At 36.4% G+C, this 14,884-nt stretch overlaps 1 protein-coding gene across 1 annotated transcript in view; it reads right to left on the bottom strand.

Moving 5' to 3' along the window:
- Positions 1-4,963: 4,963 nt before the first annotated feature.
- The window catches only part of PLAA (phospholipase A2 activating protein), a 42,192-nt gene continuing 32,271 nt past the window's right edge, over positions 4,964-14,884 (bottom strand). Inside the window, exons 11-14 of the mRNA XM_054502248.2 lie at positions 13,506-13,574; positions 9,962-10,063; positions 7,454-7,618; positions 4,964-5,697 (exon numbers count right to left, since the gene is read on the bottom strand). Coding sequence (XP_054358223.1) covers positions 5,132-5,697; positions 7,454-7,618; positions 9,962-10,063; positions 13,506-13,574 — 902 coding nt within the window. The 3' untranslated portion in view covers positions 4,964-5,131. The remainder of the gene's footprint in view (positions 5,698-7,453; positions 7,619-9,961; positions 10,064-13,505; positions 13,575-14,884) is intronic.

Genomic DNA, 14,884 nt, shown 5'->3' with positions numbered 1-14,884 from the left:
TGTCATTTAATGGCTTAAAACCACTTTCTTTTGATCCGTGTCATTCTTACATGGCACTAGCAGCCACTGTAGTTGCTATTATGATAAAGTGGCTACTACAAAACTGATATTTTTCTTCATATTGATATCCAGTTTTGGCAACATCATTGATTAAATACTGTTATCTTCTCCATTGTTTGGTTACTACTGACTTGTCATACAGATTTGACTTCTTTCAGTTTCTACACCTGTGTAATACCTACCTCATAGAGATAATGAGGATAAACTATGCATATACAACTAGAAAAGAATAAGTGCTTAATGCAGGCTGTCTAGTTGTTCTTTGCGTTATTTGGTTTGATTTAAATCAAGTTGCAAACTGTTGTGGTAAATGTTGCTACATAACTTGAAATCTGATGATCACAGCCATTTGAACATTTTATTTTTCTGATTTATCATGTGTCCAGGAATTCCAAGGTCAGGTTTTAAGCCCCAACATCTCATTTTAGGCCTAGTACCAATATCAGACTATCTACTTTCCAAAAGGACTTTAGGCAACTTTCTCCTCTTTACAGCTTCCATTACCCACCTTATTCTGAAGACTATTTTACCCCTTAAGGAAGCTCATATATGATATAATCAAGACAAAATAACAAGTACATATCACCTGTAAAGTATTCCTACAAATAGTTTAATCTCAATGGAAACAAGCTTTCAGTTTATAGGAAATAGATGTTGCAGGCGGACTCCAAGATAGCCCCCAGTGATCCCTCCCCTACTGGTATTCACTGCCTTGCATAATCTACTCCCCTTGATTAACTTCCAACCAATACAATACCTTGATGTTTAGATGTCACTTCTGTGATTAGATTATAAAGATTCCAACTTTGGTCCTGCCGGCAGACTCTCCCTTGCTGGCTTTGATGAAGCAATTTGCCACACTGGGGAGGCCCATATAGCAAAAATCAGAGAGGGCAGTCTCTGGCCAACAGCTAGCTAGGAATTGAGGTCCTCAGTCCAACCCCAAAAGAACTAAACACCAACGATGTGAGCTTGAAAATGAAACCTTCCTCAGTAGAGCCTTTAGATGAGACACCAGCCTTGGCTGATACTTTACAGCCTCAAGAGGATCCACCTAAGCTGTGTTAAGATTCCTGAACCACAGAACATTTGAGATAATATGTGCTATTTTGATCCACTAAGTTTTGGCGTCATTTATTAAGCAGCAATAGATAACCAATACTAAAGGGTTGTAGAAAAATATTTTACAAACACAAAATATGAGGTGCTTCACATGCTGGAGTGCCCTAAACATTTCAAAAAGTCACTGATAATTTTAAAATATGAAAGACTATTCTAGATTAAGAAGTCAAAGAAGCATATAACTAAATAACTATTCATAGATACAGTACACAAACCTTGATTATTTAGATCTTTTTAAAGCAAGTTATAAAAGGCATTCTTAGAGCAATGAGGAAATTTGAAATATGGACTAGATATTAGATATTATGAAATTACTAATTTCCTTAAGTGTGATATTATCGTTCACGTTATGTTCTTAAAAATGCCCTCATTCTTATAAGATGCATATGGAAGTATCCAGTTGAAAAGCATTTAAGTAATTTCAAAAGAAAGTATATACTATGGAGATAAAGCAAATCTGGCAAAATGTTAGTAACTGTGGAATCTAGTTAACAAGTCCATGAATGTTCACTGTACTTTTCTTTCAGTTTTTTTTGTTTTTGTTTTTGTTTTTTGAGACAAAGTCTTGCTCTGTTAACACCCAGGCTGCAGTGCAGTGGCACAATCATGGCTCACTGCAACCCTGATCTCCCAGGCTCAAGTGATCCTCCCACCTCAGCCTTCTGAGTAGCTGGAATTACAGGCACGCAATATCATGTCTGGCCAATTTTTAAATTTTGGTAGAGATGCGATCTCTCTATGTTGCCCAGACTGGTCTTGAACTCTGGGCTCAAACGATGCTCTCGCCTCAGCCTCCCAAAATGCTGGGATTACAGGTGTGAGCCACTGCACCCAGCCTTTTAAAATTTTTATGTATGAATACTTTTATTAAAAAGTTGAAGGAAAACTCATGAAAAAATGCTATTAAAGTCTTCAAAACTGTATTTATAATCACAACTATACTGCATATAATTTCTACAGAAAATAATGCATTAGAAATTAGAATAGTTTTTTTAAAAAAGATTGAATAACACTTTAAAAGCCTGGAATTTATCTAAGACTTGCAGGAAGGATGACATACCACAAATGGCCTTTTATGCATTTTATCATTTCCTCATCAAATAACCATACGAAAAATTAGCCGGGTGTAGTGGCGGGCGCCTGTAGTCCCAGCTACTCGGGAGGCTGAGGCAGGAGAATGGCGTGAACCCGGGAGGCGGAGCTTGCAGTGAGCCGAGATCACGACACTGCACTCCAGACTGGGCGACAGAGCCAGACTCCGTCTCAAAAAAATAAAAATAAAAATAACCATAACATACAAAGTGACAACTGCTAAGGAACCTACCTCCCACTCGTATCCCCAGAATTATCTATGTAAAGAATCCATTTTTACCTATGCTTCTTCCATCACTTAAAGAAGATTATGAGGTAGATAATAAATTTCGTTGCATTGCTCTTTAGTTATAAATTCAGCTAGTCATATAAACAGTAACATACTCATCTAAAGGAACCTAATGCCAGAGAGAAGATAATAGTTACGAAATGGAGACAATAATAACTTAACTCTTTTGTAGGCAATGGGGTTTCAAATGCAATATGAAGTACATTAATTCCAAGAGTTGTACCACTAGAGGTGCGATGGCAATGTAAATAGTCTAAACAATGTACACTATCTTGATCTACCAATTCCATGTATAAAATGTTCCTAGGGAACTAGTAAGACTCTTGTGAGATTTGTCATACCATTGCTTGATAGCTGAAAATTGGAAACAGTGCCAGTTAATAAGAAATGGGTATATCCATATGATAGAATATTGTATTTATTAATGTGGAGCTCTTTGTACCAAATATAAGTTTAAAAACCAGGTTATCAAAGAGTATGTATGATACGCTTTTTTAATAAAATAAAATACATTTACATACCTAGTCACTATGCCACAAGACGTTAAGAATAGTTTTCTCTAGATAGTGGCCTTACAGGCAATTTTTATTTGGGGTGTGTGTGTTTTACTCAGTAAATGTTTATTACTTTTGTATTCAGAAAAAACATTAAGAGAATTATAGGAAAGTTTAACTAAAAAAGAAAATCTTTAAAATATCATTAAATTATTTAACATATCCTTCAAGCGAGATTGTTTCCTTTTGCTAAGCTATATTTTGTAATCTCCACAACAAACATGAAATAGTATAATAGAAGTTGACATAAAAAAACTTGCACAGTAATAGGAAGCAGTGTTTACATTTTGCCGCCCCTTACATTTTGAAGAGAGAACTCATATTCTTAACCAAGACTGTTTCTTATCATTATTCAAAGGTACCTACTTTTCCTAAATATTGCAATTAAATTATTTTTACTTGTAACAAGAAAGCAGTGTATTGTAAAGGAACCAGCCAGACCTGGGTTAAATTCCTAATTCTGCCATTTAACTTTGACATAACCACCTAAACCCAATCAAAAAAAGAAAAGTATAGGTACCTAACTGAGCCAGTGAGCAGAATATTTAGTCCAGGTACACACCAGGTAGTTCCAATTTAATACTCAGCAAAGTACATATCTCCTCTATTTACATTTTGCTCATTTCCTTTTGATATTCCAAAAGTTCTTACTTGGATTACTCTAGACAATTAGAACGTCTCTTGCCCATTTGGGGAACAATTATTCTTCTAAGGCTATAATTTGGCATTAAGCCAGGAAATTCATGGTTCTTTGTACCATGAGTATTGAGAATGTTGCTCACTATTTTTGGCAATGTCTTTATGAAAAGATCTTTCCCACTTTTGAAAATAGAATAGTTACGCTTCTCTCAAGAAATTGGGTTACCTCAGACACAGTAAATTGTGTAATTAATGTGATGGTTCCTTCTTTGTGTTAAATGCTAGGATGTTCACACACATCTGTGATCTCTCTAGAAAGTATAGCATGGCATGTACTTTAAGTAGCTAACTCCCTCTTGGCTTCACTTTTTTTTTTTTCTCTTATATGATTCATCATATTATGTCTACTTCTGAAAGCAGAGATAATACTGGCCCTCATTTAAAGGGGTTTTAAGGATTAAATATCAGTGTGTCTACTATTCTGCCTGGACCACATAGAGGGCTCAAAAATAGTAATTTCACATGACAGGTTCTAGACTTTCTAATAATACAGTTTGATGTACTCTTGCTTATGTAATCACCTGATAAAATTCAACATGTTCCAAATTCCCTTTGAAATAATGGAAAATGATAAAAATAAACAGCCAAATATCAAAACTAGAATGAAAAATGAAGTTACCTCAAATAGTGAAGGGCAAAAGAAACTGGATCTAAGCCTGGAGTTAAATTGAGACCTCGTCTGTCTGAACTGATACATGACTAACATAGCTTACCAACTGGCTTTTTCTTCATCTAAAAATAGGCCATTAAACAAACATACTTTAGGATTTATAAATGACAAATCAAGAAATTATCTTATATTGTTTTAATATATGAATTTATAAATGTTTCATAAATTTAATATAATTTTAAAAATTTTAAAGTAGTTATCCTAAAACAAGACCTTGAAATGTATCAGTGCTGTTCAAAGGATCTAGCAATGAAGGTGGAGAAGTTAAATAAAAGATAATTGACAACAATTAACAGTTTGGTGTACATTAAGTAATAAAAGCAAGTTATATGAGTAACAGCCCTTGTCTTCTCCTTAGTGGCTAAGGTAAGGGGAAGATGTCATTGTCATTGTGTTGTTGCTGATTATAGCTCTTTTTAAATTTGTTTTCATACTCTTGAAAATCTACCCAAATTACACAGGAAAATCTCACAGTCCAGCAGTGCAAAAATTTTATTTCTGTTTCCCCTCCCCACCACTTTACAAGATGTAAAATTTTACTTAATCCACCGTATTCTCTTTTTTTAATTATCTGTTATCAGTCACGTCAAATGTGAGGAAAAAAACACTATATCAATTAAAAATATCCGTCCCTCTTCCCCACTGCTACAGCAAATTTAGGATAAATCTACAGCATTCACTTACTTTTGCTGGTTCTGATACTGAGGAATACTTTTTTATTTGAGAATCAACACCTAAAGACTTGGCTAATTGTACAGCATTTGAATCATCACTGATAAGTGTTCCAAGAGCCACAAGAAGTCTAAAAGTGGCTTCTAGGTCTTGTACCACTTCCAAGATTGTGCTAATTAGTGACAAACATTGAGCTTTCCCTTCAATGTTATGGTCTTTATGAAAACAAACAGAATAGTTCAGGGCCAATGTAGCCAGAGCAATGTGAATGTTCTTATTGCTCCCTGATTTCAGTTCTATTGCATGGGACATCAGTGATTCCCTCTGGGACATCATGAGTTTTTGTCCTGCCTGGCCAACAAAACAATTGCAAAAAGTCCTGAGAGCAAGCAGCTGGTTTGCTGGCTTTCCTTTAGGGTTCAGAAGATTGATAAGATGACTGCTGAACTGAGCCCCTTCCTTTTCATTGCAGAAGTTCTCATTCACACTGGGATGTTTAATTGACAACCGAAGAATGTCAAGTGCAGGAAAGACAATATCTATTTAAAAAAAAAAAGTCATTAATGCTTATGAAAATAAAGAAAATTTCTTTTGACTATCGACTTTTAAGGATTTTATTTTCCCACTACAAAACTAACCATTTTAGAAAATGTGAAAAATCATGTGTCTGCTTTAAAAAAAATGCATATATTTCTGAAACTTTTGTTAATTTTTCATATTTATATAAACTAGATTTATTACTGAAAGATCATATTCGCTTTAAAAATAAGGTAACTCTCTCAGGTTATCAAATAGCCTACACACTGTGAGTATTCAAAAATGAATGGAAAGAATGGGGTGCAGACCTTGCTTTTAAAAATTCTGTAAGACCGAACAATTAAACAGGGAAAACGTTCTTTTTTTTTTTTTTGAGACAGAGTTTCACTCTTGTTGCCCAGGCTGGATTGCAATGGCGCGATCTCGGCTTGCTGCAACCTCCACCTCCTGGGTTCAAGCAATTCTCCTGTCTCAGCCTCCCAAGTAGCTGGGATTACAAGTGCATGTCGCCATGCCCGGCTAATTTTTGTATTTTTAGTAGAGACGAGGTTTCATCATATTGGTCAGGCTGGTCTCAAACTCCTGACTTCAGGTGATCCACCCACGTTGGCCTCCCAAAGTGCTGGGATTACAGGTGTGAGCCACCGTGCCCAGCCGGAAAGTTCTTAAGAGAATTCCAGTTAACAAGTGATAGGACGCTTATAGGTTGGTGGGAGCTTTATAATCAAGGGCCTGGGTAGATGCCATCTGAATGAATGCACAAAATAATCTTAGCATCACTAAAGGTGAGGAAATCCAACATTATGTGCTCCATAATATAAAACTAGTATGCATCATCATTTATAAAGGATTTCACCTAAAAAAAACCCCTACTGAACCAGAATCTAATTTTACCACTAGCAATAAATACAGAGATGGAGGAACACATCAGCAAAATCCATAATATGGGACATTTTATTGAGAAAAAAAAAAAAAAGACTTTTTCTCCAATAAATCAGTGGCATAAAAAAAATAACGGGCAAGGACTCTTTGGGAATTAAAAAAGACTTAACTGACATAATTGGAAAAAAAAAAAAAACTTATAGTAAATATTCGTAGCCTAGGGTTAACAGGTCACTAAGAGTATCTTGGATGCCTGGCCGGGAATCCATAAATGCTCTGAAACAGTAAACAAACAGGTGCATGGCCTGGCGCGGTGGCTCACGCCTGTAATTCCAGCACTTTGGCAGGCTAAGGCGGGAGGATCACGAGGTCAGGAGATGGAGACCATCCTGGCTAACATGGTGAAACCCCATCTCTACTAAAAATACAAAAAATTAGCCGGGCATGGTGGCGGGTGCCTATAGTCCCAACTACTCAGGAGGCTGAGGCAGGAGAACGGCGTGAACCCGGGAGGCAGAGCTTGCAGTGAGCCGAGATCACACCACTGCACTCCAGCCTGGGCGACAGAGCGAGACTCCGTTTCAAAAACAAAAACAAAAACAAAAAACAAAAAAAACAAAACAACAACAACAAAAAAAAACAAACTGCTGCGTATATGGGGATCATTATGTTACCTTCAGATTCTCAAAAGGCATGTAACGAAAACAAGATTATCAATTCCAGTAGTGTAGTGAACCCTTTTCGTGAAGATTTTCCATAGTGATTTAGAACTACTCAAGTTAACTTTCATTTAATCCACAAATACCAGTAATATTGATAGAAATGAAGATAAAACTTCTTGCTTTCTGGTGACATTTTTGAAGAGTGTTTATTTACCTTCAGGACAGTTAATAGCTTTCCATAAAATCTGAAGTTGCTGGACTGTGGGTTTTTCTGAAGAACTATTACATATTAGAGACAGTATCTTCTCAAGAAGTATCAAGTCATCCTCAGTTAACTTCTTCTCTTCAGGTGCAGTTCCATTAAGTTCCTTCAGTTTACCTAGAACCCAAAATCAAACTTTCAAAATTCTCTAACTGTAATTAGCCAGATAATATAAATGCCAAGACTTTCAAGAAAAGTACTCTAGTGTACACCATGGGGAGTTAAGACTTTACTCAGCAATTATCAAACACCATAAAGTAAGGATAAGGCTTATGAGCGTTGTCTTTTTTTTTTTTTGAGACGGAGTCTTGCTTAGTCGCCCAGGCTGGAGTGCAGTGGTGCCATCTTGGCTCACTGCAAGCTCACCTCCTGGGTTCAAGCAATTCTCCTGCCTCAGCCTCCTCAGTAGCTGGGACTACAGGCGCCCGCCACCATGCCTGGCTAATTTTTTTGTGTTTTTAGTAGAGACGGGGTTTCACCACATTAGCCAGGATGGTCTCGATCTCCTGACCTCGTGGTCCACCCGCCTTAGCCTCCCAAAGTGCTGTGATTACATGTGTGAGCCACCACGCCCAGCCTTATTATTATTATTATTATTTTTTTTTGAGACGGAGTCTCACTCTGTTGCCCAGGCTGGAGTGCAGTAGCATGATCTCGGCTCACTGCAACCTCCACCATCAGGATTTTCAAGCGATTCTCCTGCCTCAGCCTCCCGAGTAGCTGGAACTACCAGCATGCACCACCACACCAGCCAATTTTTGTATTTTTAGTAGAGATGGGGTTTCACCATGTTGGCCAGGCTGACCAACATGGTGAAAAACTCCTGACCTCAAGTGACCCGCCTGCCTTGAACTCCCAAAGTGCTGGGATTACAGGCATGAGCCACCACGTCCAGCCTCCATTTTGGATGACTTTCAAAGCAACATCATGTGCAATATATGTTCAAGTGTAAGTCAATAACCTAGTTTCTCCATGAGAAAATTTATGACAACTTTTTAGCCAATTTATGTCAATTTCTACAGTTGTCAATGAAATAGTCAAAGAGTTAAACACCTACTGATAACATTTAATTTATGACTTAGTTCCATATGCATATTTGATGTCACATTATTTTAAAAATTTATTTAATGGACATACTGCCCTTTCTTCCCATGTTCACATTTCATGAAACAATTTCCTTCAAATCCTTCACATGTATCTTTAGATCAGTATCCTTTTTATCATGACTTTGAGTTACTGTGTTTCCTTAAAAATCTTTATCTCAAGAATAAAAAAGTCCAAATTCCGATAATAAGGAAAATTATCCAAATTTACACCGTTGAAATCAATTATAAATGGAAACTAGGGCCCGTTTCACTAATCTCAGGTATTAACAACTTTAACTCTAATAAATAAAAATCAAGTTTATTAAGGAATGCAAAAATCAAGATACCTGTTAGATTTTCACAAGTTTTTTTTTTAAAATCTAAAAGTGTGCATATACTACATTATTCAAAATAAAGCAATTAAGAAAATATTAATGAGTGATTTTTATAAATTTTTACAATACTGACTCTGCCTTATACTCTGGTAAGTATGTTATGTTATGTTAACCCAATTAATTCTCATCATAATCTTTGTGGCAAACAAAGCTAACAGTACTTTTAGTCCAAGACAACAACAACAACAACAAAACACTGTATTTTGTTTTGAGGAGCACAAACAGAAAAAGCAATCAAAGTCACTAAAGCAGATTCATTTCTTTTTTTTTTTTTTCCTTGAGATGGAGTCTTGCTCTGTTGCCCAGGCTGAAGTGCAGTGGTGCGATCTTGGGCTCACCGCAACTCCTCCACCTCCCAGGTTCAAGTGATTCTCGTGCCTCAGCCTCCAGAGTTGCTGGGATTACAGGCGCCCACCACCACACCCGGCTAATTTTTGTATTTTTAGTAGAGATGGGGTTTCACCATGTTAGCCAGGCTAGTCTCGAACTCCTGACCTCAGGCAGTCCGCCCACCTTGGCCTCCCAAAGTGCTGGGATTACAGGCATGAGTCACTGTACCAGGCCAGCAGATGCATTTCTAATGGGCAATTTAAAATGAACTTGTATTATTTCTGAGGGCCACTAATTTTTTAAAGACAAGATCTTAATTTTTCAAATGCTTTACTCATTCATATTCATTGATTTTTTTTTTAAAACATTAAGAGCTTCGGTGGGTAGAATTTACATTTTCCACCTTTAATTTTTTTTATTACAGTTATCATAAATTACTTACTTTATGTTTGTGTAAGACTTCTTAGAAAGTATTATGGATCCTTTACCAGATTGTATATTTGTGGTGGACACTGTTGTTTAATACCGCAATAGAAGTATCTATTTATATTAAGTACCCAGTTCCTGACACATGTTGGTAAGAGAAACAACCTTGATGACATCCTCAAACAGTCTATGAATATACGAAAAAATTAATTAAAGAGACTTACCTAATATTTGTGTAGGGTTTGCTTGGTCAAATGTGACAGCCTCTTTTTTAGGGAAATAAATATTCATTGTTTTAGATGCAGCTGATCGGTAGGCACTAGTCCCTATTTAAAGAATAGAAGATGATGATAATCACAAGGAGTGATCAAAAATGAGATTTTTCTAACTATATGACTTAGTTTTCATAATTATTGAGATATGCAACTATTCAGTGCATGCAATAAACAAGGAACCTCAAGGGGAAAAATATCCACAATATTTTGTATAATTTATATTTATTGATATAATATTTTTTGGTTTTGGGAATGGAAGCTTAAACGTAGAACAAGATCATCTCACATTTTTTACTTCTTTTTTTTCTTTCTGAGACAGAGTGCAGTGGTGCAATCACAGCTCACTACAGCCTCGACCTCCTGGACTCAAGCAATCCTCCCACCTCAGCCTCTGAAAGTGCTGGGATTACAGGTTTGAGCCACTGAGCCTGGCCTAAGATTAAATCTAAATTATAAATTTAAAAAAAGCCAAAGAATACCATATAATTATATGAAACTTTCCATTTTCATCTTCTCTAAGGCATGCTGATCTCTCCCTTTTTATATGTCTTTTGCTGCTTATTCCAAATGATGTAGTAGGCATTATCATTTTCTCTAATCTTTTTCTGCATCATCTTTATAAATCCCCAAGTTGTAAATCCCTGAAGGACAGGAGTCCTAGACCTTTTTTTTTTTTTTTAAGTATTTTATTAAGTTCCAGGGTACATGTGCAGGATGTGCAAGTTTGTTACATAGGTAAATGTGTGCCATGGTGGTTTGCTGAGGAGTCCTAGCTCTTTTTTTTTTTTTCTGAGACAGTCTCGCTCTGTTGCCCAGGCTGGATGGCGTAATCTCAGCTCACTGCAACGTCCGCCTCCTGGGTTCAAGCAATTCTCCTGCCTCAGCCTCCAGAATAGTTGGGATTACAGGCATGTGCCACCACGCCGGGCTAATTTTTGTATTTTTAGTAGAGACAGGGTTTCACCACATTGGCCAGGCTGGTTTCGAACTCCTGACCTTGTCATCCACCTGCCTCGGCCTCCCAAAGTGCTGGGATTACAGGCATAAGCCACCGTGCCCAGCCTAATTTTTGCATTGTTTCAGTACAGAAGGGGTTTCACCAAGTTGGCCAGGCTGGTCTCGAACTCCTGACCTCAGGTGATCCGCTCACCTTGGCCTCTCAAAGTGCTGGAATTACAGGCGTCAGCCACTAGGCCCATCTGAGTCCTAGTCTTTTATATATATATTTTTTACATCTTAAGTCTCTATTATATTAACAGAAACTCAGTATCTGATCATGAACAAACTGGCACATGATGAAAATTCAGCAATATTCAATAAATAAAGTGACCTTCAACTAAAGTATAATTTAAATCTAATTTACATCTCACATTTCAAATCTTAATCAATTTAAACCCTATTTTGTTCAAATGTACAGTTAAGATATTGTGCAAAAATATGAATAAAAGATTTATCTTAATATTCTGAGTACATTAGGAATAGAAAGGGATGAAGGTAGATAAAGATGAAACAGTGAGATTGGTGTATAAAATTGTTTATAAACAATAAATTTTTCTTGACATAAAAATAAGCTATACACACATTGCCTGCATTCTTGGTCAGTACAGTCTAGTAGTTGTGTTAAGAATGCAAATATTAATCAAATATCATCCAAATAAGTATAATGAAAAGTTCCCTGATGGAAAAGTACAGGATGCAATGCAAGATAAGAGTAGGCGATCTAGCAAGGACATATGTGGGTGTTCAGAAAAGTTTCACTGAGCTTATCTAATAAATACTGTATTACAAAATTAAATAAAAAAGAAAAGGCAGAAAAACAGCCAATAATTTGTGGTCTAAATGACAAGGCAAAGGGCAATGCATAAGTATGCCAAAAGAAAACAGTGAATTCAAAACTCTGGAGGTAGAAAACAGTATTACATGCTCAAGAAACTGACACTGGCCAGTATGGCTGGACAGAAGAAAGGCAGTGAGGAATGTGGGGCAAGGCAAAAGAAAAATATTCACTGGGAAGCCAATGAAGAGTTTTTTAATCAAGGGAGGTGCATAAACAGAGTAAACAATAAAAAGATCACTGTCTGCAATATGGATCATGGAGAGACCAATTTGGAAGTTATTTCATTATTCCAGGCGAGAGGTGACATTAGCTTATACTAAGGTATATAAAGCTCCAATATACACACCATACTGTTAAAAACTAACTTCTGGAAAATGGGAGGGAGCACTGTTAACCTTTGTTAACAAGTACAGCTAAGAATTACTAAGCATTAATTTGGTAAAAAGTTATTTACATAAATTTTATAATTTTAAGCTCTTAATTCTAGGAAGTAGATATGACCTCAACTTTGCAAATGAGAAAAACAAAAGCACAGACACATCAAATAAATTGTTCAAGGTCAAGCAGATAAAAAGTAGTAGAGCTGAGATTTGAATTTAGATTCTCACTCCAGAATCCATAATCTTAATTACAGGTACTATGTTATACTTCAGTATTGCTAACCAATGTTACTTTTGCAATTAAAAATAGCTTACAAAATCACATGCCAAGTGATGGACATGGTAGTGTGCGCATGTAAACCCAACTACTCAGGAGGCTGAGGTGGGAGGATCATGTGAGCCCAGGAGTTTGAGCCCAGCCCAGGCAACAAAACAAGATTCCATCTCAAAAGTAATAAAAAATAAAAATGCACGCTAGGTTAGTTATTGAGTGGTAGCTTTATGGGTGTTTATTTTAATGCTGAATAACATTTATGTTACTCAATTTCTCTCATATAAATTACAAGGAACATAAAAATTAAGTAGAAAAAAATATATGCCAAGATATCTGTCAAACTTGAAAGAGATGAACCACAAATTTAGCTCTGTGTTTTAATGGCAGCCAATACAGAGGAAAACATGCCAGTACATATTCAATGAACAAGTGAGGTATGTCAGACTGTAGACTAGGTAACTAAGGATTAAAAAAAATTAGTTGCTCAGAAGAACTATAGCTATTCCAGGCATAAATCACAGAAGCGAATTCTTTCCTGAGTCTTCTTAAAGAGAACAATGTATAATCCAGTGAATAACATTCTCAACACGTTAAGTAAGAATGAAGAGATGAGAATAAACACAGACTTTGTAAGAGTAGTGAGGAAAGCAGATTTACTACAGTAAAACAGTAGTTTCTGATCCTAGATGCATATTAGAATCACATTGGAAGATTATAAAACTACCCTTTGCCAAGTCCCCAACTCAGAGCAGAATTAGACCAAGTAAGCATCTCTGGGGATAAGGCTGAAGTATGTTTGTAAAGCTCCCCACATGATTCTAAAATGTAGTAATCAGACAATTCTGAGAAAACTCAAAAAGCCAGACAAGTTTGGTCTCGATTTACTATATAAGAAGTTCTCAAGCAAGAAAATGACACAAATTTTCTTACTCTTTTCATTAAATAAAAGTTCCAACGAATTTTTAAAATCTAAAAAAAGAAAAAGAAATAAAAAGTATATACCTGTAAATGGATCAACTCCAGCCATGGTAGTTTCCATACTTGCAGAACCTGGTACATAACGACCAGCACCTACAATACAATAATACTCCTAGTAAGCAAAGGTGACTGTAAATTATAAAGTTCAAACTGCTCCTTCGCTTATTTCCATTACTAAGCACACTTCACAATGGCGTCATTATATACATAATAAATATGCCACAAATTTAATACAGAAAAATGCTTAGAACAGTGCCTGAGCATGTCATAAGTGTTAGCTACAAAGTAAACATTACATGCCTTATATAATTGTAGAAGTTTAGTAAATTACAAAAATATAAGTGGATTGGAGAGAAATAAAAGTTTCCAGAATAAAATGTGGACACTATTCTATTGAAGTAAAGGGGTGGGACTAACTAGCACATAAGACAATTGGAGAAGACTCAGGTAAGAGTTAGAGATACTATGACAACAGCCCAGTCACATTTTATTATAGATAATACTTGTGGCTGTCTTATTGAAAATAGAAAGAAGGAAACTTAAAAGTTAAGTATAGAGAGAGAATCAGCAGGATTTGGAGATATGGAGAATACTGGATCAGCCTTTATGGGAAGAAGAAAAATGAGCTACTGTTCTAGCCTCTCTCAATTTATACTCTAGGAGTTGTTATAACCGGTGCAAAACATACAGCAATGCCAAACAAAATTAAAAAAGCAAAACCAAAAAAAAAAAGTAAGATTAATTAAAATAATGAGAAACACAGAATAAATGGATTTGTTGAAATTTAACCATATGCCAGCTAATCTTCTATGCATATATTCATTAAATTATTATATAGATACCATTATAATTCACAATATTTTAGAAGCAGAAGGCTGAATAACTTGCCCAAGGCATTAAGCTGTTAAGAGGTAAAGTACACTCTCACACTTTTCTAAATATGGTTTTCTGACCACCTGAGTGAATCACAGATTCAATACACAGATTCCCAGAGTTCACCCATAACCTCGGGTTACTCCAAACTGGCTCCACTTTAGAAACACTTGGGGAACTTTAAAAAATAAGATCGCTGGGCGTGGTGGCTCACGCCTGTAAACCCAGCACTTTGGGAGGCTGAGGTGGGTGGATCACCTGAGGTCGGGAGTTCGAGACCAGACTGACCAACATGGAGAAACCCTGTCTCTACTAAAAATACAAAATTAGCTGGGTGTGGTGGCGCATGCCTGTAATCCTGGCTACTCGGGAGGCAGAGGCAGAGGCAGGAGAATTGCTTGAGCATGGGAGGCAGAGGTTGTGGTGAGCTGAGACCGCACCATTGCACTCCAGCCTGGGCAAGAAGAGCAAAACTCTGACTAAAAAAAAAAAAAAAAAAAAATCTAAGATCAAACTACCACCAAGATCAT

The sequence above is a fragment of the Pongo pygmaeus genome, chromosome 13 (genome assembly GCF_028885625.2).
Source record: "Pongo pygmaeus isolate AG05252 chromosome 13, NHGRI_mPonPyg2-v2.0_pri, whole genome shotgun sequence".
Classification (NCBI taxonomy): domain Eukaryota; kingdom Metazoa; phylum Chordata; class Mammalia; order Primates; family Hominidae; genus Pongo; species Pongo pygmaeus.
This window is presented reverse-complemented; position numbering and strand designations above follow the sequence as displayed.